The sequence below is a fragment of the Mus caroli genome, unplaced genomic scaffold (genome assembly GCF_978045245.1).
Source record: "Mus caroli unplaced genomic scaffold, Mus_caroli_1 scaffold_16, whole genome shotgun sequence".
Lineage (NCBI taxonomy): Eukaryota > Metazoa > Chordata > Mammalia > Rodentia > Muridae > Mus > Mus caroli.
The window spans coordinates 22478871-22506252 of record NW_028227271.1 but is presented as its reverse complement, the minus strand read 5'-3'; the positions used below and the strand labels follow the sequence as shown (position 1 = coordinate 22506252).

At 47.0% G+C, this 27382-nt stretch overlaps 2 protein-coding genes across 4 annotated transcripts in view; both read left to right on the top strand.

Moving 5' to 3' along the window:
* Positions 1-7966, top strand: part of Ep300 (EP300 lysine acetyltransferase) — a 70216-nt gene extending 62250 nt beyond the window's left edge. For both annotated transcript variants that reach the window (XM_085831710.1, XM_085831709.1), the window contains exons 29-31: positions 451-612; positions 4206-4487; positions 4688-7966. In XM_085831710.1, coding sequence (XP_085687836.1) covers positions 451-612; positions 4206-4487; positions 4688-6877 — 2634 coding nt within the window. In that variant the 3' untranslated portion in view covers positions 6878-7966. The remainder of the gene's footprint in view (positions 1-450; positions 613-4205; positions 4488-4687) is intronic.
* Positions 7967-18863: 10897 nt separating this feature from the next.
* L3mbtl2 (L3MBTL histone methyl-lysine binding protein 2) overlaps positions 18864-27382 on the top strand; it is a 19934-nt gene continuing 11415 nt past the window's right edge. For both annotated transcript variants that reach the window (XM_021182863.2, XM_021182862.2), the window contains exons 1-8: positions 18864-18957; positions 21662-21902; positions 23100-23233; positions 24604-24727; positions 25386-25465; positions 25635-25752; positions 26580-26714; positions 27234-27322. In XM_021182863.2, the coding sequence (XP_021038522.1) occupies positions 18934-18957; positions 21662-21902; positions 23100-23233; positions 24604-24727; positions 25386-25465; positions 25635-25752; positions 26580-26714; positions 27234-27322 (945 nt within the window). In that variant the 5' untranslated portion in view covers positions 18864-18933. The remainder of the gene's footprint in view (positions 18958-21661; positions 21903-23099; positions 23234-24603; positions 24728-25385; positions 25466-25634; positions 25753-26579; positions 26715-27233; positions 27323-27382) is intronic.

Genomic DNA, 27382 nt, shown 5'->3' with positions numbered 1-27382 from the left:
AAGTTTACAAGCTTTCATTTCCATAATGAATCTTGGGGTCCTTGTTGGCAGGCAACTTAGAAAGGCTCCAGAGTACTTGATGTTCTTCAAAAGGCACCCAGTTCAGTTCTCTTCCCTGTACCCAAAGCAAACATCTCTTAACTTTCTGTAACTCCAGTTTTGTTATCAGAGAGAGAACCTGCACACAGATGGCATACATTCATCAAGCTACACAGATAAACAAAAAAAAAAAAATAGTTAAATATTTGCTTGCAAGTTAAAGAAAGAGGGAGAGGGAGAGAGAAAGAAAGGAAAAAAAGAGAAAGAAAGAAGAGGAAGAAAGAAACATTAAAAGGAAAATAGTGAGTGATGAGTAGCTGCAGAAAAAGAGTTAAAGAGAGAATTCAGTCTCATTTCCAGATCAGTCCTAACAACCTAGCATTTTCATTTCTCCTCTGTGCTGCCCTACAGGTAACAAAAGGAGACAGCAAAAATGCTAAGAAGAAGAATAACAAGAAAACCAGCAAAAACAAGAGCAGCCTGAGTAGGGGCAATAAGAAGAAGCCTGGTATGCCCAATGTGTCTAATGACCTTTCTCAGAAACTGTATGCCACCATGGAAAAGCATAAAGAGGTAAGAGGCAGCCACCAGGGTGGAAGGATGTGGCAGGCGGGGTTCTAAGCTGCTCACCCAACTGGCATGATGAGAACTCCAGGTTGCTGGAAATTCAGAGGGAAGAAATGGTTTGACTGGAAGAGGGTTGACTGAGATAAAGAGAGTATGCATGTAGAGAAACCTCTTCTGAGGCTATTCTAAATTTACATGGTGCTGCATTATGTCTTAAAGGATAACATGGTTTATCTCGTCCTGTTGATAAATTTGCTTGGGTTTCTGACATTTTTTTAAGACAGAGTCTTGTTCTGCAGCCCCCTGGGTGACCTTGAATTCATAGAGGTCCACCTGCCTCTGTCTTTCCCTGTTCCAACCGTTTTTCAGATTTGCCCTTCAAATGTATGTTTCTTAGAGCCCACTCTCATTCCAGTTTGTAAGTGCTTAGTGTTAGATTTAAGACTGACTCAGAAACATTCATAATCATATTCCCATATTTAAACCCCCTCTAAATGACAGGTTAATTACAGTGTTCCTCACATGGCTTACTTATTTATTAAGTTTTATGTGTATGGGTATTTTGCTTGCATGCAAGAAAAGGATGCCAAATACTCTGCAACTGGGGTTAAAGACAACCACTATGAAGGTATTGGGGATGGAACTTGGGTCCTCTACAAAAGCAACTAGTGACAAAGAGCAACACCTAAGCAAACCATGATTAGTAAGAAGGGAATAATTTGTTGTTTTTGAGATCATTTTATGATGTGGCTGGTCTTCGCTTACTGTGTAGCTAAGGACAGTCTTACATGCCTAGTCTAATCATACCAAGGACCAGGCTCCCAAGCTCAACTACATCCCCAGCCCATGTGGGGTTTTTTGTTGTGGTTGGGGGGGTGGGTATTTATTTATTTATTTTGGTTTTTGAGACAGGTTTTCTCTGTGTAGCCCTGGCTGTCCTGGAACTCACTCTGTAGATCAGGCTGGCCTCGAACTCAGAAACCCACCAGCTTCTGCCTCCCAAGTACTGGGATTAAAGGCATGCACCACCACGCCCGGCTCTGTGTTCTTTTTCTTTTTTTTTTTTTTTTTTTTTGGTTTTTCGAGACAGGGTTTCTCTGTATAGCCCTGGCTGTCCTGGAACTCACTCTGTAGACCAGGCTGGCCTCGAACTCAGAAATCCACCTGCCTCTGCCTCCCAAGTGCTGGGATTAAAGGTGTGCGCCACCACGCCCGGCGTGTTCTTTTTCTTATCACAGTTCAGCTCTATTCTAAGATGAAATCATAGCCAGTTTCTTTTTATTTTATGTAGTTTTTTTTTTTTTTCTTAAAAAGATTTATTTGCCGGGCGGTGGTGGCGCACGCCTTTAATCCCAGCACTTGGGAGGCAGAGGCAGGTGGATTTCTGAGTTCGAGGCCAGCCTGGTCTACAAAGTGAGTTCCAGGACAGCCAGGGCTATACAGAGAAACCCTGTCTCGAAAAACCAAAAAAAAAAAAAAAGATTTATTTATGTATATAAGTACACTGTAGCTATCTTCAGACACACCAGAAGAGGGCCTCAGATCCTATTGCAGATGGTAGTGAGCCACCATGTGGTTGCTGGGATTTGAACTCAGGACCTTTGGAAGAGCAATCAATGCTCCTAACCACTGAGCCATCTCTCCAGCCCTCTTTTTATTTTATATATTTATTTATTTTGCTTTACAAGATGTGGTTTCTCTGTCTTGTAACAGCCCTAGTTATCACTTTGTAGGTTACCAGAGATCCCTCTGCCTCCCAAGTAAAGGCATGAGCCATCACGCCCAGTTTCATAAGGAATTTCTTAAACAACAGTTCTGTTGTGAGAAGACTGATGACTTAATTTTTGTAATTAGGTTAGTTATCCATCTCTAGAAAAGACAACCAAAGCTAGATAGATGCCCAATGCCATCTCTTCAGCCATGCCCCTGGAATGGAAGGTCCTCCTGCATTCTAGTGGATACCACTATCAGAAAATATTACTAATAGCCTTGCCCATTGTTGAGAGTGTAGTACTGCTTGAAGAGCTAATAGTGATTGATTTGGTTTTTTATGTACATTTGGTGTTGGGCCTACATGAATGTCTGTATGAGAGTGACTGGTCCACTAGAATTTGAAATTTGAGCTACAGACTGTTCTGAGCTGCCATGTGTGTGCTGGGAATTGAACCCAGGTTCTCTGGAAGAGTAGCCAGTGCTCTGACAACCACTGTGTGTGTGTGTGTGTGTGTGTGTGTGTGAGAGAGAGAGAGAGAGAGAGAGAGAGAGAGAGAGAGAGAGAGAGAGAGAGAGAGAGAGAGGAGAGAGAGAGAGAAACCCTGCCTGCCCTACAGGAATATGTGTGTGTGCACCACATGCATCACATGCTCATAGTTCCAGCAGAGGGGATAGAGAACTAGTAACAAACATGGGAGGTTCATGTGGCTGTTGGGGCTTGACCTCTGGTTCTCTTAATCACTGAACCATCTCTCCAGCCCTTTACTTGACTTAATTTATCTAATCTTAGGCTATCCTGTGAAAGGAAAACCAATGGAGGATGTCCCATTTGCAAGCAGCTTAGGGTATCTATCTCAGACTATGGAGATGCATTTCAAGTTCATGACTAGAATTTTATGCCAATTCATACAAATTTTCAACCTCTCCAAAACTGGCCAAGAGTAGAGGGTCTGGGGAAAGGGGCACACACGTGGTGCAGACTCAAGTAAGCAAAGCACTCATGCACAGAAAGAGTAAAATACATACATATATATGGGAAAGGTATGTGGACTTTGTGTGCCATTTGCTTGTTGTCTGAGAAAAACATCCAAACTGATTATGATTTTGTTGCATGTGTTTGTTTACAGCAGACCTCTATACAGGTCTATACAGGATGTCTCCACTTAGATTAATTGTATACTTTCGAGTACTTAGATTCAGGTTAAGCCACAGACTACATCTTAAAGTACACTACTCACTGCACATGCTCTGTCCCTGAGCTGCTCTGTGCTTTGGTTTGGTTTGTTTTTTTCCTTGAAGTTTTACTGAAATAAAGTAACAGGATATGAATTTGGGGGGAAGGGGGCTTTGTTTATTTTTTCAAGATAGTGTTTCTTTATGTAGCAGCCATGGCTGTCCTGGAACTTTCTTCATAGACCAGGCTAGCCTCAATCTCCTGCTTCCTGAGTGCTGTGATCAAAGATGTGAGCCACTTACTATACCCGGCCTGAGTTTTAGATTTTTTTTAAAAAAGACTTTAAGATTTATTTATTTATTTTATGTATATGAGTACACTTTAGCTGTACAGATGGTTGTGAGCCATCATATGGTTGCTGGGAATTAAACTCAGGACCTCTGCTCGTTCTGGCCCTGCTCACTCTGACCCCTACTCTCTCTGGCCCAAAGATTTATTTATTACTGTATGTAAGTACACTGTAGCTGTCTCAGACACCAGAAGAGGGCATCAGATCTCATTACAGATGGTTGTGAGATCTTTAAAGTCTCAGAATGAACAAGGATGAAGGGCTTCAACTAACCCTTCTGTGCTCTCCTCTCTTCTCCTCTGGTGCCTTTCTATTGCAGTGACATTGCAGTTCCAAAGTCACAATAAGCTTTTCTTTTGGCAGGTCTTCTTTGTGATCCGCCTCATCGCTTGTCCTGCTCCCAATTCCCTGCCTCCCATTGTTGATCCTGACCCTCTCATCCCCTGTGACCTGATGGACGGCAGAGATGCATTCCTCACCCTTGCAAGGGACAAGCACCTGGAATTCTCTTCACTTCGAAGAGCCCAGTGGTCTACCATGTGCATGCTGGTGGAGCTCCATACACAGAGTCAGGATCGCTTTGTCTACACCTGCAACGAGTGCAAGCACCACGTGGAGACACGCTGGCATTGCACTGTGTGTGAGGTAGGCAATACATGTGAGAAGGACAGGACAGGCCACACTGGTCCCCGTTGTGTGAGCTGTGATGTAAACATGTGTTACAAACCTCTGCCCTCTTGTTGGGAAGGACAGAACTGAAGAGATTGGTTGTGTTTTATAAAGGGAGCTTTTATTTCACTTTTGCAGAGTTGACCTGCATCTTCTGTTTTTTTCTTCTCCTACAGGATTATGACCTGTGCATCACTTGTTATAACACTAAAAATCATGACCACAAAATGGAGAAACTAGGCCTCGGCTTGGATGATGAGAGCAATAACCAGCAAGCTGCAGCTACCCAGAGCCCAGGAGACTCCCGCCGCCTGAGCATCCAACGCTGCATCCAGTCTCTGGTGCATGCCTGTCAGTGCCGCAACGCCAACTGCTCCCTGCCTTCCTGCCAGAAGATGAAGAGGGTTGTGCAGCACACCAAAGGCTGCAAACGGAAAACCAATGGTGGATGCCCCATTTGCAAACAGCTTATTGCCCTCTGCTGCTATCATGCCAAGCACTGCCAGGAGAACAAGTGCCCAGTGCCATTCTGCCTCAACATCAAGCAAAAGCTCCGGCAGCAACAGCTGCAGCACCGGCTCCAACAGGCTCAGATGCTCCGCAGGAGGATGGCCAGCATGCAACGAACTGGTGTGGCAGGGCAGCAGCAGGGCCTGCCGTCCCCAACTCCTGCTACTCCAACTACCCCTACTGGCCAACAGCCAGCCACCCCACAGACACCCCAGCCCCAACCCACCTCTCAACCACAGCCCACTCCTCCCAACAACATGACACCCTACTTACCCAGGACTCAGACTACTGGCCCTGTGTCCCAGGGTAAGGCAGCAGGCCAGGTGACCCCACCCACCCCACCTCAGACTGCTCAGGCCCCCCTTCCAGGGCCTCCACCTGCAGCAGTAGAAATGGCAATGCAAATTCAGAGGGCAGCAGAGACACAGCGCCAGATGGCCCATGTACAGATTTTCCAAAGGCCAATCCAGCACCAGATACCCCAGATGACACCCATGGCCCCTATGGGCATGAACCCACCTCCTATGGCCAGAGGTCCTGGTGGGCATTTGGATCCAGGAATAGGTCCAGCAGGAATGCAGCAACAGCCGCCTTGGGCCCAAGGAGGAATGCCTCAGCCCCAGCAGATGCAGTCAGGGATGCCAAGGCCAGCCATGATGTCAGTGGCCCAGCATGGTCAGCCTTTGAACATGGCTCCACAACCAGGATTGGGCCAAGTGGGTGTGAGCCCTCTCAAGCCAGGCACTGTGTCTCAACAAGCCTTACAAAGCCTTTTGCGGACTCTCAGGTCTCCCAGTTCTCCCTTACAGCAGCAACAGGTGCTTAGTATCCTTCATGCCAACCCCCAACTGTTGGCTGCATTCATCAAGCAGCGGGCTGCCAAGTATGCCAACCCTAATTCACAGCCTCTCCCTGGACAGCCTGGCATGCCCCAGGGACAGCCAGGGCTGCAGCCACCTACCATGCCTGGCCAGCAAGGTGTCCACTCCAACCCAGCCTTGCAGAACATGAATCCTCTGCAGGCAGGTGTCCAGAGAGCTGGCCTGCCCCAGCAGCAGCCACAGCAGCAGCTCCAGACACCCATGGGAGCAATGAGTCCCCAAGCTCAGCAAATGAACATGAATCACAATACCATGCCTTCGCAGTTCAGAGACATCTTAAGACGGCAGATGATGCAACAGCAGGGAGCAGGGCCAGGAATCGGCCCTGGAATGGCCAACCACAACCAGTTCCAGCAGCCCCAAGGAATTGGCTATCCACCCCAGCAGCAGCAGCAACAGCAGCGAATGCAGCATCACATGCAGCAAATGCAGCAAGGAAATATGGGACAAATGGGTCAGCTTCCCCAGGCTCTGGGGGCTGAGGCAGGAGCCAGTCTACAGGCCTATCAGCAGCGACTTCTTCAACAACAGATGGGGTCTCCTGCTCAGCCCAATCCTATGAGCCCACAGCAGCACATGCTCCCAAATCAGGCACAGTCCCCACACCTACAAGGTCAACAAATCCCTAATTCTCTCTCCAATCAAGTGCGCTCTCCCCAACCTGTCCCTTCTCCTCGACCACAGTCTCAGCCCCCCCATTCCAGCCCATCTCCGAGGATGCAGCCTCAGCCTTCTCCACACCATGTTTCTCCACAGACCAGTTCCCCACATCCTGGACTGGTAGCTGCCCAGGCTGCCAACCCTATGGAACAAGGGCATTTTGCTAGCCCAGACCAGAATTCAATGCTTTCACAGCTCGCTAGCAATCCAGGCATGGCAAACCTCCACGGGGCAAGTGCCACGGACCTGGGACTGAGCAGCGATAATGCAGACTTGAATTCAAACCTCTCACAGAGTACACTAGACATACACTAGAGACACCTTGTAGTATTTTGGGAGCAAAAGATTATTTTCTCTTAACAAGACTTTTTGTACTGAAAACAATTTTTTTGAATCTTTCTTAGCCTAAAAGACCCATTTTCCTTGGAACATGTAAGAACTGTGCAGTAGCCATTTATGGTTTAAAGTAAACATGCCAGATGAACCTGAGGGATAATTACAAAGAATATATTTTTGTTATGGCTGGTTACCCCAGCACTTTCCCCTTGTGTGTGTGGTTCAAGTGTGCACTGGGAGGCAACTGAGGTCTGAAGCCAACCATATGCTCCTGCCTTGCACCTCCGATAGGTTTTATTATTTTTTTTAAATTAATGAAAATATGTAATATTAATAGTTATTATTTACTGGTGCAGATGGTTGACATTTTTCCCTATTTTCCTCACTTTATGAAAGAATTTAAATAAAAAAAAAGAACATTTCTAAAACCAGAGGACAAAAGGGGTTAATGTTACGTAAAATTACATTATATATATATATATATATAAGTATATATAAATATATTAAAATACCAATTTTTTTCTCTGGGTGCAAAGATGTTCATTCTTTTAAAAACATTTAAAAAATAAAATAAAAAGCCTCCTCTTTCCATCCCTCAAGTCAACTTTTGTGCTCCAGAAAATTTTCTATTCCGTAAGTCTAAGGGTAAAACTTCAAGTATTAAGATAATTTGTACATGTAGAGAAAAAAAAATGACTTTTTCATAATATACAGGGGCAGCTGCCAAATTGATGTATTATAATATTGTGGTTTCTGTTTCTTGAGAAAAATTTTTTGTTATTTTTACATCTAACAGAGGAAAAAAAATTAAAAAGAGGGTAAGAAATGACTCCAGTGGGGTGATTTTAACATGCAAATGTTTGAGGTTTCTTCACTTGCTTTCTTCCTTACTCTGCCCCACACACGTACACTTTCTGTAAAACTTGAAAATAGAAAGCAAAAACCCTCAACTGTTGTAAATCATGCAATTAAGGTTGATTACTTATAAATATGAACTTTGGATCACTGTATAGACTGTTAAATTTGATTTCTTATTACCTATTGTTAAATAAACTGTGTGAGACAGACCCCTGGGCTTTGTGTCACTTCTTTGGGGCTCATCTTCTTTCTTAGAGAACACAAGGCTAGGCCTGGAGATGAAGCTGGTGCAGGTTTGCCTGATGTGTACAAGTCAGACCCCAACCAGCCTTGGGAATGCCACAGTGGGCATCTACCTGCAGTCCCAGTCCTTACAAGGTAGAAGCAGGAAGATAAACACTGAGCTGGAGAGATGGCTCAGCAGTTAAGGGCACTGACTGCTCTTCCAGAGGTCCTGAGTTCAATTCCCAGCGACCACATGGTGGCTCAGCCATCTACAATGTGATCTGACACCCTCTTCTGATGTGTCTGAAGACTGTAGCTGTGTACTTTATTTATGTATACAGTGTACTTGCATACATAAATAAATCTTTAAAAAAACCTGGAAGTCATTGTCAACTGTGTAGCAAACTGGAGGACATGAAGCCTAGGTTTATGAAGACCCAGTTTAATGGATTTCAGCACAATAGAAAAAGAAAAACCTGCTACTTAGCAAGCCTACTATTTAGAGCAAGAGGAAAAGGGAAATGCATGCAGTAGTTTATTACATTTTGATGAGTTTTTCCAAGGTTCAGGTGATAGAGTCATCTCTACAAGCCAAATGTCAAAGTGTGGTTAGCTACCAGATGAGGAAGCCCCATGAGAAAAACCACTGCAAGTCCAAGCCAGCCTGGGTTACACAGTTGAGACAACCCTGGCCCACAGAAATGGTATTTATTAGCCTTTTGTGGTGGCACACATCTTTAATCCCTGCACTTAAGAGGCAAAGGCAGGCACAGACTTTGAGGCTAACCCAATCTAGTTCCCAAACAACCAGATCAACAGAGACTCTTATCTCTTGCCTTAACATTTTCCCACTTTGATTCAGGACTTCCTATACTGTAAAGGATACCCTTTAAAAACTATTACATTTGATTAATAATAAGAAATTGCGGGGTTGGTGAGATGACTCAGTGGTTAAGAACGCTGACTGCTCTTCCAAAGGTCCTGAGTTCAAATCCCAGCAACCACATGGTGGCTCACGACCATCTGTAACGAAATCTGATGTTGTCTTCTGGAATGTCTGAAGACAGCTACAGTGTATGATTGATAAATAAATAAATAAATAAATAAATAAATAAATAAATATTTTTTTAAAAAAATTGCATTACTGCAACTTGCCAGAGTCAGTTCTTCACTGATATTCAGGCAGCAAGTAAGGATCCACCAGGTCAGCGCTCTGACTCATGGATGACTTGAGAGTTTTCTGTTTTAGTGCAGGCACTCACTCATGTAATCCTGACCTCAGGGATTGCAGGCATTCTGACACTAATGACTCAAATTAGTTCTTCATACAATTTACGTCTTGAAATAGAAGAGCATTATTTTGATATGGGTTTGAACGCCGGGCAGTGGTGGCACACACCTTTAATGCCAGCACTTGGGAGGCAGAGACAGGAAGATTCCTGAGTTCGAGGCCAGCCTGGTCTATAGAGTGAGTTCCAGGACAGTCAGAGCTATACAAAGAAACCCTGTCTCTGGGGGCGGGGGGAGGGGGATGAACACAAAAAAAAGACTTATGTATACCTCTTGGACAGGCTGCAAGTCAGTATGTCAATTCAGCTGGTCTTAGACTCAAAACATATGTCTGCCTCCAGAGTGCTGGGATTAAGACAGTGTGCCACCGGCCTACCGACCCTTTAAAAAAAAAAAAAAGTATGTATATAGGTGTTCTGCCTGAATGTATATATGTGCCGCCACATGTGGTAGCATCAGATGACCTGGAATGGAAGTTATAGAAAGCTGTGAGTCACCATGTGGGTGCTCCTTATGTGACACACCTTTTCCTGGAGAGGGTAAATATTTATCCACTTGTTATGGGGTTTGCTTTGATCCAACTCAAACACCTAGCCAATGCAAATGACAAAAACTTATTGTAATCAAGCTGCTACTGATTGATCAGGGCCTCCAAAAATAGAGAACCCACATCAGACCAAAATAAAGATATCACCAAAGGTCCAACTTGGTGAACTAAGGAGTTTAGGAGTGGGGGATTACTTACAGGAGCAGGAATGACTCAGATACAGCTGCATCACCAAAGCCCACCAGCATGTGGGTTACACAGCTCAGAAAGCTGGAAACCTGAAGCTCTTCCCACTGCCTGCAGGCAGCTCAGCAGGTTGGAGAATATCCTTCCCAGGTGCCTCAGTTGGTCTAAGAGCAGCAGGTTGGCTGCTGCTCTTGTTCTGAGTCTTCTCTGCAGCTGGGCTCCCTGCTTACTCTGGCAGGGAGGAGCCTAGGGAATCTGCTCAGTTTCAGGGAGTTCCAGAGACTATTCTTGTTGTTATTTACCTCCCTGCTTAAGGAGCTTCCCTGCAAGATGGAATGTTTTAATCTTTGAGGAGACTGTTAACACTCCACACCTTCCATGGGCTTTTACATCCTTTGTGCTCCTTATTCTGCAATAATCCCTGAGCTTTGGGGATTGGGGGTGACTGTAGACATGGCTAAGTAATGGGCCACCATGCCACAGTAACAGCCACTTAAGTGTTAAGAGCTCTAGAAGTGGTTAGAATTGAGGCAGTAGCTTTATGGCTGGAGATGCCACAGGGGCTTCCCTGGGCAGCAACTCGGAGGGAGGTAGCCCACCCCTGGCACTGGGATTTTCCTTCAGTAATTATATAGCCTCCAGGAGTGTCCTTGTCCACCCATGTAAAGTACTTTTTAGAATTAAACTCTTTGGCTGTTGTTTTAGCAACCCATTTTTCTTTTTAATTAACCCAGCCCCAGTAGGATCATAAGATAGATGGAATATACTGGTTGCCTCTCCAATGGCTTACCAAATCTGCAAGCACTGTTTTAGTACGTGTGTGGGTGTGTGCACATGTGTACAGGAGGTGGGCAGGACAAGGCAACATCTTGAACCACCATACAACAAAGATAACGGTGAAGCGCTCTGAAGGTCTGCTGTCATCTGTTCTCCGCAGTGATGGGTGAGCCCAGAGGATTTCATCCTTTTTTCAATCAATTGCTTCCTCCACTAATGAAGGTACAAAGCCTGCATGGATAGATAGGAAACGCTAATGTAATTAGCTCCCTTGATCCTTAGCCATTCTCTCGGAACTATCAGGCTTCCCTATCCTGGAGCTCTTCCATGAAACATTCTCCACACCTGATGAACTGATGTGGGCCTTAGTTTTCTCATACCTATTCAGAGCCAAAAAGCAGAAGACACAGCTTTCCCAGCATTTCCTGGGTCAGAGTTGCCCTGGGTTGGCTCTGTGGATGTAGCAGTAACTGCTGAGACACCATCTACCATACCTGGTGGTTGGGGGAGTTCCTGATTGGGCAAACCAATTTCACTCCTAGTATAACCTTTTGCTGGAGGTAAATGTACCCTCCTTAGTCTGGGGGGATAATGACCTACTCCTAGGACAGTCTGGATCCTCTTCACCTGTATTGTTCTATCACAGATGTCTTCTGTTTACTGTTCCTTGGGGTTCTTTAGCACATAGCAAACAGGCTTTCTATCACATTGTTTTCCTTTAAATTCCAGCTCAACATAAATTTTGCTCAACATTTGTTTTCAAGTAATCCAGATAGACTTCTCTGGTGTTCCCTCATTACTGTCTCCTCTAGGCTATTCTCTCACTTTACAAACTCTCTTTACACGCTGGTTTAGCTAGGTCACTGAGATCTGCCAAAGCCTGCCTGCCTGCCTGCCTGCCTGCCTGCCTGCCTGCCTGCCTGCCTGCCTGCCTGCCTGCCTGCATTCCTTTCTCTTTTTCAGAGTTAAAGAACTGAACCCAGGGCCTTGAGCTTGCTAGGCAAGCACTCTACCACTGAGCTAAGGCACTGATCCCACGGACACTTGGGATCCTGATGGTTCGGCATTAGTTACCTGTCTCCCTACCCATAACAAGAACCATGCAAACGCTACCATACAGGAAAGGATGACTCTATCTGAATCTCTTCTTTTTTTTTTTTTCTTTGGGTTTTCGAGACAGGGTTTCTCTGTGTAGCCCTGGCTGTCCTGGAACTCACTCTGTAGACCAGGCTGGCCTCAAACTTAGAAATCCGCCTGCCTCTGCCTCCCAAGTGCTGGGATTAAAGGCACCACGCCTGGCTCCCTTGGATTCTACCCTCTCAGGCTTCTCGGCTTCAGCTGGATGCCTTGCTACCCACAAAGCTACACACTCTTCCCCAACTCATTTTTTGGTTCTGTTGCATCACTGTTTGGGTGACAATTATATTGGGTGCCAAAGCTTTTCCTGGAGAAGTCAAACACACTGCAGATAGGCAAACCACAAGAGACTGCAGTGCAGACACCATCCAAATTCAACCTGGTGAACTAAAGAGTTTTATTAGGGTTACAGGAGCAGGAATGACTCAGAGACAGCTGCATCACCAAAGCTCACCAGTATGTGGGTTACACAGCTCACAAAGCTGGAAACCTGAAGCTCTTCCCACTGCCTGCAGGCAGCTCAGCAGGTTGGAGAATATCCTTCCCAGGTGCCTCAGTTGGTCTAAATCTCTCGAAGGCTGCTGCTCTTGTTCTGAGTCCTCTCTGCAGCTGGGCTCCCTGCTCACTCTGGCAGGGAGGAGCCTAGGGAATCTGCTCAGTTTCAGGGAGTTCCTGAGATTATTCTTGTTGGTGGTGGTGTTGTTATTGTTGTTATTGTTTACCTCCCTGCTTAAGGAGCTCCTCTGCAGGATGAAATGAGTCTTCGGTTAGTTGATTGGTTAGTTGGTAGGTTTTGGTTTTTTGAGATAAGGTTTCTCTGTGTAAAAGCCCTGGCTATCCTAGACTGGCTTTGTAGACCTGGATAGTCTTGAATTCACAGGGATCTGCCTCCTTCTGCCTCTCAAGTACTGGGATTAAAGGCCAGGGCCACAGTGCCCAACTAAAATGGAATGTGTTAATCTTTGAAGAGGCTGTTCAACAACAGTACTGGGAATCACACCCAGGTCCCCATTAGCCAAGACATCATCTCTCCAGACCTGAGGTCAAGGGATTTAAGTCCTGTATGAAACTCCATTTTAAATGAAACTGGCAGGTCAGAAATCCCTGATGTTGTGTCAGTGACAGAGAGAAGGCAAGGCTTTGCGGAGGGGAGGGAATAGAGTCTGTGTAAAGGGCCAACTCAACTAGCATCTTGGGTGCAGCCCAACACAGGAGCTGCAGAGAAGGACTGAGAAGTCTCAACTCAATTCCTAATTCTTTTTTTGTTTTTGTTTTTTGTTTTTCGAGACAGGGTTTCTCTGTGTACCCCTTGCTGTCCTGGAACTCACTTTGTAGACAAGGCTGGCCTTGAACTCAGAAATCTACCTGCCTCTGCCTCCCAAGTGCTGGGATTAAAGGCGTGTGCCACCACACCCAGCTCCCAATTCATTTTAAATTAGGTAAGGGCTCCTGTTACTGGGGACCCAGCGCTTCTTTTCCATCCATGAAACTGGAAAGTTTGGGCTTCTGTTTTCAGGAAGTGGAGGATGAAACACATTATGGTTAGAAATTTAGGCTGCAGAGATGGCTCAGTGGGTAAGAGTGCTGCCTGCTCTTCCAGAGGTCCTGAGTTCATATTTCAGCAACCACATGGTGGCTCATGACCATCTGAATGGGATCTGATGTCCTCTTCTGGTCTGTCTGATGACAGCTACAGTGTAATAAAATGGGGTGATGGATTTTCTGATTCATTCAAACTCAATAAAAAGTGATAGAAGCTCCACGACGCCCACCCCCAGGTCTGGGTCCTATAGTCCCAGCTACCTTCTTGTCTTTGCTCTACTATAGCATAGGTTTCCACGACTAAGCACAATTCTTTTGTTGTTGCTTTTAGAGAGGGTCTCATGTAGCCCAGGCTGGTCTTGAATTTGCTATGTAGCTGTCTGTGGCTAGCCCTGAACCTTCTCATCCTTCAGTCTCAGCTGCCACACCCTAAGTTCAGAGGTTACAGTTTTGTGCCACCGCAATCAAACCCAGGTCTGGGTTCACAGTGCCAACTGAGCTACGTGTCCCGCTCCCCAGTTGTCCATTGTTTGCTGTTGTGTATGTGGGCTGCCACATGCCAAACTGCACATCTGGCAGTCAGAGGAAAACTTTGGGGGTTACAGGGATCAAACTCAGGTCTCCAGGCTTGCTCTGAAGGGTGCTCTTACCTGCTTACTAATCTTTACAGCCCCTTTCTATATTCCCCTCTTTCAAAAAACATTTTTATCATTATTTATCATATTAGTGTTAATAATATGATGAGACAGGATCTCACTTTGTAGCCCTTGCTGGTCTAGAACTTGTTATGTAAACCAGGCTGGCACTCAGATTGATCCTCCTGCCTCTGCCTCTGCCTCCTGGGTGCTGGGATTAAAGGCAAGCCTCACCATACCCATCTTGTTACTATTGTTATTATTTTTATTTATTTATTTTTTTTTTTTGTAATTTGTGTGTTTGTGTCGGTGTGCTACCTGAGCCTTTTGCCTGCAGTGGCCAGAAGAGAGTGTTAGAGCCCCTGAAGATGGAGCTCCAGGTTGTTGTGAGCTGTCCGATAAGAAGACTGAACATGCCAGGCAATGGTAGCGCTCGCCTTTAATCCCAGCACTTGGGAGGCAGAGGCAGGTGGATCTCTGAGTTCGAGGTCAGCCTGGTCTACAGAGTGAGTTCCAGGACAGCCAGGGCTACACAGAGAAACCCTGTCTCGAAAAAAAAAAAAAAAAAAAAAAAACCAAACAAAACAAAAGGAAACAAACAAACAAAAAAAAAGACTGAACATGGGTTCTCTGGAAGAGCAGCAACCACTTGTAATCATGGAACCATCTCTCCAGGTCCACATCCACTACCTTTTCTCTCTTCTGTTTGTAAACAAGGTCTTACACTGGAACACCCTATAGCCTAAAATCACTCTGGAGCCCAGGTTGACCTCAAACCCGGACAGCCCTCCCTCCTCAGTCTCCTGGGTGCTGAGATTTTTAGGCAAGAGTTGAAAGGTCTTTCAGTCCTGCTTGAGTTCACCCTCTAACTGTGATGTCATTTTCTCATGGTTCCCTCTGTTTCCCACCCAGACTCAGTTACTCTTCCTAAAGTTCTACTGTGCTTGACATAAGGGCTCAGGTAGTGCAAAGCCTGCCTCAACGCCTGTAATCCCCTTTCCATAGTGAGTTCAAAGACAGCCTGAAACACATGAGATCCTTCTCAAAAAATTCTCGGGGTTGGAGACATGGCTCAGCGGGTAAGAGCACTGACTGCCCTTCCAGAGGTCCTGAGTTCAAATCCCAGCAACCACATGGTAGCTCACAACCATCCGTAGTGACATATGACACCCTCTTCTGGTGTTTAAAGACAGCTACAATGTACTTACATATAATAAATAAATTCTAAAACAAACAGAGCACTGGCGGTTCTTCCAGAGGTCCTGAGTTGAATTCCCAGCAATCCCATGGTGGCTCACAACCATCTGTAATGGGATCTGATGCCTTCTTCTGGTGTGTCTAAAGACAGCTACAGTGTACTCATATAATAAATAAATCTTTAAAAAAAAAAAGAGAAGGGTTTAGAATGTAACTCAAAGTATGAATTCCTTTTTTTTTCTTAGATTTAAAGATTTATTTATTATTATACATAAGTACACTATAGCTGACTTCAGACTCACCAGAAGAGGTCATCAGATCTCATTACAGATGGTTGTGAGCCATCATGTGGTTGCTGGGATTTGAACTCAGAACCTTAGGAAGAGTTGTCTTACCCACTGAGCCATCTCTCCAGCCCCCGAAATTTGAATTCTTGCCTCAAGTCCTGTATTCTCTCCCATCACCAGAAAAAAAGGAAATCCCTTGTGTGGATTAAAGGTGAACACTCAGGGCTGGGATGACAGCCTAGTCAATAAAATCCTTTCCCTGCAAACACAAGGACCTGAGATGGCTCTTAGCACTTGTAAAGCTGTGTACTTACTACAGCATATCCTGTTATCCAGGGCCGGGCAGGATGAGACTTGCTGGCCACAGAGTCTCATCTGATGGTGAGGTCTAGTGAGAGACACTTTCTCTAAACAAAAGAAACTTCTGGGTCAGCCAGGGATATTAAATGAGTCCTTTCTCATACCCCCATACCCTCTCCTGCCAGAACAAAACAAACAAAAACCCTCACTGAAATCCAACAGTCACACTGCAGAGAGTGTTAATGGTGTGCTCAGCTTCGATTGGGACAAAACACAACCCCACCTCTCAGGCCTCAGGGACCCATAGACAAGAGGAGTTGGTAAAAACTTTAAGAGATAGAGCTAAGTGATGTCTGTGACACAGCAGGACCGTGGTACCTGTGAATTTACAGCAGCTGTGGTTGCCTGCGTGAGACCTGCACCAGATGAGGTAAGTCAACACCCAGCACAGGGTGGGAACGGGGTGGTAAGTTCCTCCCCCTAAATGAGGCTCTAGGACAGTAGACAGACTTTGGGGGAGAGTCAGTTTTCTTTAAGGTGTGGCTCCTGGTAGGTCAGCCACACTCCAGTCGATGGCTCCACACAGAGGAAGATGAGGGTGGCACAGACTGTATTCAAAGACTTTAAAGGAAAAAGAAAAAAAAAAAAAAAACAGTAACAAACTCAGGAATGAAGATGCCTGACTTTAATTCCAGCACTCACTTAGAAGGCAGAGGCAGGAGGATCTCTGTTGAGTTCAAAGCCAATCTAGCTACATAGTGAGAACCTGTCTCAAAAAAAAAAAAAATCAAAACAATAGAAACAATAAAAACAAGCTGGAGAGAGGGCTCAGTTTTTAAGCTCATTGGCTGCTCTTACAGAGAACCATGTTCAGTCCCAGCACTTTCATGGCAGCTCATAACCACCCTGTTACTCTAGTACCATGATATCCCACACTCTCTTCTGGCTTTTGTTGGCACTGGCCACACATATGGTGCACAGTCATACGTGCAAGCAAAACTCCTATAACATTAAACTCCTTTTTTACATTAAAAAAGTAAATAAAGCCGGGCGTGGTGGCGCACGCCTTTAATCCCAGCACTCGGGAGGCAGAGGCAGGCGGATTTCTGAGTTCGAGGCCGGCCTGGTCTACAAAGTGAGTTCCAGTACAGCCAGAGCTATACAGAGAAACCCTGTCTCGAAAAACCAAAAAAAAAAAAAAAAAAAAAAGTAAATAAATAAAAATTTAAAAATAAAAAGCGGGCTGGTGAGATGGCTCAGTGGGTAAGAGCACCCGACTGCTCCTCCAAAGGTCCAGAGTTCAAATCCCAGCAACCACATGGTGGCTCACAACCATCCGCAACGAGACCTGGCGCCCTCTTCTGGAGTGTCTGAAGACAGCTACAGTGTACTTACATATAATAAATAAATCTTAAAAAAATAAAAATAAAAATAAAAATAAAAAGCAACGCAGAGAGGCAGGGAGCTGGGAGTGGATCTGGGAGCCCTCACATAGGATAAGTAAACTAATCCAGACCTGTCTGAACTTTAGATGCTTGTAAGGCCACACAACAATTCCTGAGAACCCAGGATGGGGAGGAGTAGTTCCATAGGAGACTCAATCCACATGAATTCTCCAGTTGGCAAAAGCTTTGACTTCAGGTGTCTCCCTCAATCTCTTGCTCCCCACTGTAGTTCTGCTGGCTGGCCAGCAGGCCATAGGAATCCTCCTGTGTGTGCTTACCCAGTTCTGGGATTACAGGTCTGTTCTATCATGCACTGGGGGCAAAACTCAGCTTTCAATGCTCTGGCTGTACTCACCTTAGAGGCTGAGTCATCTCCCCTAGATTTAAGGTTATACCATCTATCAGTATAATTTATTTGTGGATATGGGGGTTTTGCTGAATGCATACATATGGACCATGTTAGTGCTTGGTGTCATCAGAGGTCAGAAGAGAAAGTAGGATCCACTATAACTGGGTTTATAGAATTTTGTGAGTTGTTGTGGGTTCTGGGGATCAAACCTAGTACCTCTCGAAAAGTGGCCAGTAACCACTGAACCATTTCTCCAGTCCAAGACTTTTTTTTTTTTCCATTTATTTATTTAGCTTGTGTGTTTGTTTTATGTGCGTGACAGACACAAAGGTCAGGACAACTTTGTGAGTGGCTTTTAGCCTTCCAGGTTTATGTTGTGGCTCAGAGATTTGAACTCAGGTAGAAAGGCTCACGGAACAAGATCCTTTACCTACTAAACCATCTCATCAGTCCCAGCGAGCAGACGGACATAGAGTTTAAGAATATTCCGGGCTGGTGAGATGGCTCAGTGGGTAAGAGCACCCGACTGCTCTTCCAAAGGTCCAGAGTTCAAATCCCAGCAACCACCCGTAACGAGATCTGGCGCCCTCTTCTGGAGTGTGTGAAGACAGCTACAGTGTACTTACATAAGAATATTCCTGTTCCTGTCTGAATTGAAAGAGGGGTTAGGCATTTCTGCTAGGCATTCCTGTACAAGGGCCCCTTTACTTCCTACCTGGGGAGAGTGCGAATTTTTGTCTGGGGGGGGGGGCCTGGGCGCGTCCATCCTAAGTGCTCAGATGGTTTGAAATTTGACTAAGAAAGGACAAAAACAAAAAACAAAAAAAAAACCGCCGGGCGTGGTAGAGCACGCCTTTAATTCCAGCACTTGGGAGGCAGAGGCAGGCGGATTTCTGAGTTCGAGGCCAGCCTGGTCTACAAAGTGAGTTCCAGGACAGCCAGGGCTACACAGAGAAAACCTGTCTCGAAAACACAACAACAAAACCCTAGAAGTACCCTCCAGGAGATTTCCGCGTTACTAAGGCAACGACCCTTCTCGTGCACCCCGGAGAAAACTACAACTCCCGTAATCCTCCGGGCTACCCAGCCCCTCCTTAATGGACTCCGGGTGCGGGCGAGCGCGGAACCGGCTTCCCATTTCCTGCGGCATGATTGGCCCGCAGCTCGGGCGCAGCAGCCAATGAGCACACTCTTGGAGAGCGGCGAGGGCAATATGGCTTCCTGCACCTGGTGACGGTTGAGGAAATTGAATTTGGTATCATGGAGAAACCGCGGGGCACTGAGGTAAGACGGAAAGGGCTCAGCCCAAGCGGGAAGGGGAGCCCCAAACGCCTCACTCGGCGGACGCGCCGTTTTATCGATGTCTTAGTGGTGGAGAGTTGCAGGATTGGTAAACTGAGGTACGGAGCTTAGCCTCGGCCAGAGGCCCCCGAGGTTCCTTTTGGTCTGGTGACGAAGGAAGGATGGCAACGCCTCCCTAGCCAGGGGCAGGGAAACTGGGCTCTCAACTTTGTCTTGGTTTCATGGTTCTGAGCTTTAGGATCGTGCGGCCTGGCCTGTCCCTTCCACGCGGGAAGTGAAGGGAGGAAGATGGGAGTTGATTCCTACTCCACGCTGGGAGCGTTCACGTGCTGGTCTCCCCGTACGCTCACAGCCATCTTCTTTAGGGAGGGATTAAAACAGCCCTCTGGGTCGACACAGCTGCAAAGTGCAAGAGGTTGTCACCAAGTTATGTCAGTTTCCAAAACTGCGTTATGCTTTGGTCCCGCAGCCGGTGACCCACCGCACCTTGCATTTGAAGTCTCTTGCCGTTTCCTAGCGGTAATAATTGCTAGGCTTTATTGAGCACTGTTGAGTGTTTTACGTTTATCATCCCTTCCCAAAATAATATTAAATAGCGGCGTTGTCTTTATTTGGTGGAAACCGAGGCAGTGCAGTTGACTCGCTGTGCATCGTACAGCTAGGAAGCACTAGAGATCGTATTTGAACCTTGGCCCAAAGCGTCATTCTCTTTACCTTTGTCTTGCCCAACCCCCCATTTTTCCTACTACAAGCTAGGTACGTTTTTATGTAGCATTTCATCGCTACCTCACGTTCTGTGACCCAACATTGTCGTGGATGAGAAAATTGTCCCACAGACCTGAAGTGACTTGCCCCAGGATCAGTAGCTGATTTCAATGGTCCATACCACCGTACAATTAGTCATCTGACTCAAAGCCTCCTTGGGATAGCCTGGGTCTCAATTTTCTCAGTCTTTTTTTCTTTTCCCTGTTTTCCTTTTAGGAAGAAAACAGGTTTATTGGATACATTGCAAGGAGCAGTGGTCTAGGCAGCAGCAAGAGGGCCCTGGCAGCCTTAAATTTGTTTCTGAGTTGAGATCATTTGGATGTACATATACGGAAGAGGGAAGAAAGAGTTTCAAATGCCGCCGGGTGTGGTGGCGCATGTCTTTAATCCCAGCACTCGGGAGGCAGAGGCAGGCGGATTTCTGAGTTCGAGGCCAGCCTGGTCTACAAAGTGAGTTCCAGGACAGCCAGGGCTACACAGAGAAACCCTGTCTCGAAAACCCCCCCCCCCCAAAAAAAAAAAAAGAGTTTCAAATGCCTTCTAGCCTAGAAAAATTTTTTTTGGAGGAAACAGTCCATTCTCTTTTCTTGTTTGTTTGTTTGTTTATGTGAGTACACTATAGCTGTACAGATGGTTGTGAGCCTTCATGTGGTTGTTGGGGATTTTAGGACCTCCGCTTGCTCCGGTCAACCCCACTCTCTGCAGTCACCCTTGCTTGCTCAGTCCCTGCTTGCTCCGGCCCAAAGATTTATTTATTATCATACATAAGTACACAGTAGCTGACTTCAGATGCATCAGAAGAGGGCATCAGATCTCATTATGGGTGGTTGCTGTGATTTGAACTCAGGACCTTCGGAAGAGCAGTCAGCGCTCTTACCCGCTGAGACATTTCTCCCGCTCTTTTCTTTCTTTTCCTGTTTTGGTTTTTGGAGAACTTGTTTTGTAGACCAGGCTGGCCTCAAACTCACATAGATCTCTCTGCCTCTGTTTCCTGAGTGCTGGGAATAAAGGCGTTCACTACCACACCTGCCTTTTCCTTTCTTCTTCTTCTTCTTCTTTTAAGAGGATCTATTAGCCAGATGGTGGTGGTGCAAACTTTTAATCCCAACACTTGGGAGGCAGAGGCAGGCAGATCACTGCATTCAAGGTTAACATGGTCTACAGAGCTAGTTCCAGGACAGCCAGGGCTACTGAGGGAAACCCTGTTTCAAAAAAAGAAAGAAAGAAACAAAGAAAAAGAAAAAAGAAAAGAGAGAGTGAAGAGAGAGGTGGGGGTGTTGGGGTCTACCATGCAGTCCGAGCTGACACCTGGAACTTGCTGTGTAGACCAGGATTGTTTCAAGCTCAGGGTTCTAGGATTAATGGTTTGCACCACGATTCCTAGCCTCTTATACCTAGTCTCCTAGATGTTTTAAATGAATGTTTAGCATGCATATATATGTGTGTGTGTGTGTGTGTGTGTGTATATATTGGTTTTTAGATTTATTTAATTATTATTATATCTAAGTACACTGTAGATGTCTTCAGACGCACCAGAAGAGGGTAGAGGGCATCAGATCTCATTATGGATGGTTGTGAGCCCCTATGTGGTTGCTGGGATTTGAACTCAGGACCTTCCAAAGATCAGTCAGTGCTCTTAACTGCCGTATATTGGTTTTTCATGCCATGATTTCTTTGTGTAGCCTTGGCTGTCCTAGACTGGGCTGGCCTCAAACTCATAGAGATCCACCTGCCTCTGCCTCCTCACTGCTGGGATTAAAGGGGTGCACCAGTCCCTCCCACCCTACCCCCCACCCCCACCCCCAGCTCAGTTAAGAGTTCTTACTGCTCTTTCAGAGGACCAACATTCAAATCCCCAAATCATGCTGGATGGATTAGCCAGTTTGTGGCTTCTCAGTCGTGTCGTTTGTTTTCCCACTAGGAGACGCCATCTTCAGAGCCAATGGAAGAGGAGGAGGACGAAGATGACTTGGACCTCTTTGGGGGCTACGACAGCTTCCGGAGTTACAACAGCAGCGCGGGCAGCGAGAGCAGCTCCTACTTGGAGGAGTCAAGTGAAGCAGAGAATGAGGACCGGGAAGCGGGGGAGCTGCGCACCTCACCTCTTCATCTGTTCAGCTCTGGGAACAACCGCTCCTTGGATGGAAGTGGTTCTGAGCCAGGTGCTCTCCCGGTGGCCTGAGATGGAGAGGAGGCAGGAGGAGGCTGTGGAAGAATTGGGGATGTGGGTGGAGACAGCCAGATGTCTAAGGCACTGTCCTTAAGGGTCATTTCCTCTCTGCAGTCTAGTTTTAAAGTCTTATTCTCCAAAACCTCTTGAGTTTATTTGGCACTTGTTCAGTTCTATTACATTTGTATGACTAGGCTGGGTGTGAAGACATTGAGACTCAGTGGTATGAGTGCTTTTGAACAAAGGGACAGGAAATAGCTTGTGGGCTGACAAGTGTGGGGTAGGAGGTGTATAGGATAAAGTGGTCTTCAGGTCAGAGGGAGGCACAGAGAGGGAGGCACGGAGGTGGGCAGAAGGGCGTGTCCCTGAATCATCTGGACGCCAGCTGACTTCAAAGAGGTAGCGCTTGGATGGCTGCTAGACCTTGTGTGAGGGCGGCCAGAGTGTGGGCTGTGTGTCCTTGAGAAGAGGCAGGCTTCAATCTTCGGACTGTCCCTCCCCCTCCCATCCCTTCACAAGTTCGGCCAGCTTTCCTTCCACCCATGTTGGCTTCTCCTTTTCGTGTCCTTTTCCCCTTTTTCCTCTTTCTTCCTCTGTCTTCTTCTCACCCTTCTCTCAGAATCTGAGAGCATCAAGACTAGCAGGAATCATTAGGGAGAGCAGCTGACCCCAGGGGCTGGTTTATAACCCGGGCTGTAGATTAGCGTCATCTGGGAAGCTGGAAAAGCCCTTCAGATGGCTGTGTTCCTAGAGCCCAGGGCTTGGCAGTCTCCAGCCACAGCAGTTTACAGAAGGCTCCTCAGGTGACCTAGTGTGAGGTCAGACAGCACACCTGCCCTCTGGTCACACTCCTCTCTCTAAAACTCGTTCATGTGGATTTCCAGCCCCTTAGCCTCAGCTCTAGGTACAGAGCCTAGGGAGGTGCCTAGGTGGAGGGGCACACACTTGGGGTTCTGCTGCTGGAGAGGCTGATGGTGGAGGGTCAGTTGAGCCTGCAAGTTTGAGGGCAGCACATACTGAGACTTGCTCTTGGAAGAGAACTCCATCCACTGTTCACGCCCTCCTCTCTGTCAGCCGCAGAGCCTAACACTGACGTGGTTGATGCAGTGCTCTGGAAGTTGAAGAGCCCGTGGTTTTGTTTGACTTAAAGCAGTTATGTCAGGAGTCACATGCTGAGTTCTCTTCCTAGCTGTCTGTGAGATGTGTGGGATCGTGGGCACAAGGGAAGCTTTCTTCTCAAAGACCAAGAGGTTCTGCAGCGTCTCGTGTTCCAGGAGCTACTCCTCCAACTCCAAGAAAGCCAGTATCCTGGCTAGACTGCAGGTGAGAACAGCCCCTGACACCCATCCTGGGGCCTGGTTGCTGGGCTGGAGCCATCATGTGACTGGAGGCGAACGGCTTAGCCAGCTTGGGGGACTCATTCCTAGAGGTCATCTGAAGTACATGAGACCCTCCCTCAATCAAAGAGTGGCTCTTATTTATTTATTTATTTATTTATTTAGGTTTTATCATTTTTGTGTGTATGAGTGTTTTGCCTGAATAAATAAATGCCTATGCACTACATGCATACTGTGTCTGAGAAGACCCAAAAGAGGGTGTCAAGTCCCCTGTCAGTTGGAGGCAGTTGTAAGCCACCATCTGGGTGCTAGGAACTGAGCTTGGATTGGCTGGAAGAGCAGCCAGTGCTCTAAGCAGTAGCCGTCTTACTAGGCCCTTTACATTATTTTTGAGACAAGGTTTCGCTGTGTGACTCTGGCTGGCCAGACTGGTCTCAAACTCAAAAAGATCTGGCTACCTGTGCCTCCTCACTGCTGGGTTAAAGGTGTGCCCTCCCACGCCCAGCAATTCCTGTTCTAAAAGGCCAAAGCTTTTGGTGTCTTTTAAGGCAGTGGTTCTCGAGTTTCCTAATGCTGTGACCCTTTAATACAGTTCCTCAGGCTGTGGTGGCCCCAGCCGTAAAATTATTCTCACTGCTGCTACTTCATTTCATAACTGTAATCCTACTACTGTTTTGAATCATAATGTAAGTATCTGATTCACAGGATATCCCATATATGACTTCTTTGAAAGGGTCCCACATCCAATCAAAAGGGTTGAGACCCACTTCCTTAAGGTCAGACTTTACGCAGCTGTGCCTCCACTTGGCTGGTGTGTTGCCTTGACTCCTGGCCTTGGCCTTGATCACTGGAGCTTAGTTGTCTGGTAGATGTGGACGTGAGCGTTCCCTGAGACGCCCGGAAGAGGCCCTCTGTATGTTCTCTCCAGAGCATTTACACGTACAGGATGTTGTCTCCGGCTCCCCCTCAGTCACTCAGCTAGCACTCCATGAGCCGTGAGCGTGGAGGGAGGTGACTGCAGTGAAATGCTAGGGAGAGCTCAGAGGCCTGAGTGACATGTGTCTGTCAGCTGCAGCTCTGCTGACCCCATCCCTCTGCAGCTGTCTCCTGAGTGTTCTCACTCATCATTACCTTTACAGAGGAAACTCAAGCCCAGAGCTTAGATGGCTGCACCAGGAGCTCACCCTCAGGAGTTCCTTACTTGGCATGGTGGCTCGTGCCTGGGACCCTAGCACTCAGGAGGCCAAGCACAGTAGCTGCAAATTTAGGCCAGCGTATCTCAAAAGAAATAACAAAGCAAAATAGAAACAGATCCAGGTTCATAGTCAACAGCTCTTTTTTTTTTTTCCCTTTCAGGGAAAGCCACCCACCAAGAAAGCCAAAGTCCTACACAAGGCAGCCTGGTCTGCCAAAATTGGAGCCTTTCTCCATGCCCAGGGGACAGGACAACTAGCAGATGGGACACCCACTGGACAAGATGGTGAGACAGAATCCAGGGATGGGAGACTAGGGTGGGGATGACCTGCTGGGAAGTTGGGGATCCAGGTCTACAGTGAACTGTCTCCACCTGCTGGCTTCTGTGGAAATGACCGTAGGCATTGCTTTGAGTGGCTCGATTGCCTGCTTCCTCCAGCACACAGAGACCAAGAGTTAGCCACTTTACTTCTCTTTGTATCTGTCTTCATGGTTTCTCTCTCCCTGGTGCAGAGCAAGGCCAGGGTGTGTGCAGCAGGTAGGAAGGGCTCTCAGGTTTCCAGGCATAGTGATCACTGAGCCCCAGAGAGGCTGAAACTGCACTGTGCAGCCAGGTTAGCAGTCGCTGCTGCTCCTGCCCTTGCTGAGTAGGCGTGGCCAATGACTGGGTGCAGTGGGATCAATTTCATCCTATATCTGATTTCCCTTTCTGTGGAGCAAAAAGGGAGAGAAGTTTGTGACTGCTTCACAGTCCTGGTGGCTATCCGTGGCCAGGGGCTTGTTCCTAGAGCCCCATGGGCCTCCGGCTTCACGCTCTAAGGTAGTCGCAGTGGGTGCTCTGCCTCAGCTCTCCATGGGCCCCTGGGTTCACGCTCTAGCGTAGTTGCTGTGGTAACGTGGTTGCTGTGCATGTCCTGCCTCAACTGTTCCTTTGTGCTCTGCAGCTCTGGTCCTGGGCTTCGACTGGGGCAAGTTCCTGAAGGATCATAGTTACAAGGCTGCTCCTGTCAGCTGCTTTAAACATGTGAGTGTCTGGCAACAGGGGAGGAACTGCCAGGGGACAGCACAACTCGGGCTGCCTGCCTCATTGCTTCCCATGCACCGTGCATGATGTGGAGTGAGGGTCAGAGGACAGTGGGCCCAGGCCCACGGGGCTCGCTTCTCTCAGCCCACCAATGCTCTTATCATCACAGGTACCCCTCTATGACCAGTGGGAAGACGTCATGAAGGGGATGAAGGTGGAAGTGCTCAACAGCGATGCTGTACTTCCCAGCCGGGTGTACTGGATCGCCACTGTCATCCAGGCAGCTGGTGAGTGCTGTTCTGACCACAGCAGGGTCTGAAATGTGTTTGCCATGTGTCGTATCTAGTAGGTGGATAGTGTTAGAGGGTGAAAAGGGTTTCATAAATCAAAATGTCACCCACGAGCTTTCTCTCCCCTTCTTAGGGATGCTCCTCCTTTAGATGAGAACACAGGGCTAAATCTTGAAAGTTAGTTTTGTTTTGTTACACATTTTAAATGTTTAGTTGGTGGTTTTGGTTTTTTGAGACAGGGTTTCTCTGTGTAGCCCTTGCTGTCCTGAAACTCACTGTCTAGACTAGGCTGGCCTCAGAGATCTGCCTGCCTATGCCTCCTGAGTGCTAGGATTAAAGGTGTGCACCACCACTGCCTAGATTTTTTTTTTTAAGATTTATTTATTTATTTATTATATGTAAGTACACTGTAGCTGTCTTCAGACACTCCAGAAGAGGGAGTCAGATCTCGTTACGGATGGTTGTGAGCCACCATGTGGTTGCTGGGATTTGAACTCTGGACCTTCGGAAGAGCAGTCGGGTTGCTCTTACCCACTGAGCCATCTCACCAGCCCCTAGATTTTTTTTTTTTTTTATATATATAAGGTTTATTCTGGGGATGATGAGGGCATAGAAGCAATCACCAGCTCAGGATGTTTTCTAAGAGTGCAGCATGGATATTGATTTGTTCTGTATGTCAGGGACCCCGCTAGTCTGGAAGGAGTTCCTGGATAGGAAGTAGGAAGTCTGGCTGGTGCTAGAGAAGGAAGAAAGTCTGAAAACGTGCCTTCCCCATGTCACAGGTCCCGTGCCTTCCCCACATCACAGGTCCCTTGTCCTTTCAGGGTACCGGGTGCTGCTCCGATATGAAGGCTTTGAAAATGACGCCAGTCATGACTTCTGGTGCAACCTGGGAACTGTGGATGTCCACCCCATTGGGTGGTGTGCCATCAACAGCAAGATCCTGGTACCTCCACGGAGTGAGTTCAGGATGGGTCCTGGCTCCTATAGGGCTCTGGGCAGAAGCCTTCACTACCCAGTCTAGAAGTCCCTGGACAGTTTGTATTTATAGAGCCTGTTTGTTGGTATTGTGTGTGTGTATATATATATATATATATACACACACACACACACACACATACATATACACACATACACACACACACACACATTGTGTGTGTGTGTGTGCCTGAGTAGTGAATGTCTGTTCACCGTGTGTGCTAGCGTGTCAGAAGAGTGTTAGACCCTCTGGGACTGGGCTTAGAGATGGTTGTGAATCACCATGTGGGTGCTGGGAACAGAACCCATGTCCTCTAGGAGAGCAGCCAGTGCATTTAACCAGGGAGTTGTCTCTCTGGCTCCCAGAGGTTGGTTTTATAAGATGATGTCATCACTGGCCTGAAGTTGCAGAACTTAATAGTTATGTCGGTGTAGCTGATCTCTGGGTTGGTGAAGGTGTGACCAGTCTGTGTCAACAGTCTCTGCCGGTGTCTCTGCAGCCATCCATGCCAAGTTTACTGACTGGAAGAGCTACCTCATGAAGCGGTTGGTGGGTTCCAGGACTCTTCCTGCAGACTTCCATATCAAGGTCTGGCTGGGTTCCAGCTCATTTCCCTCCCTCCCTCCCTCCCTCCTCCCGCTTCCATCC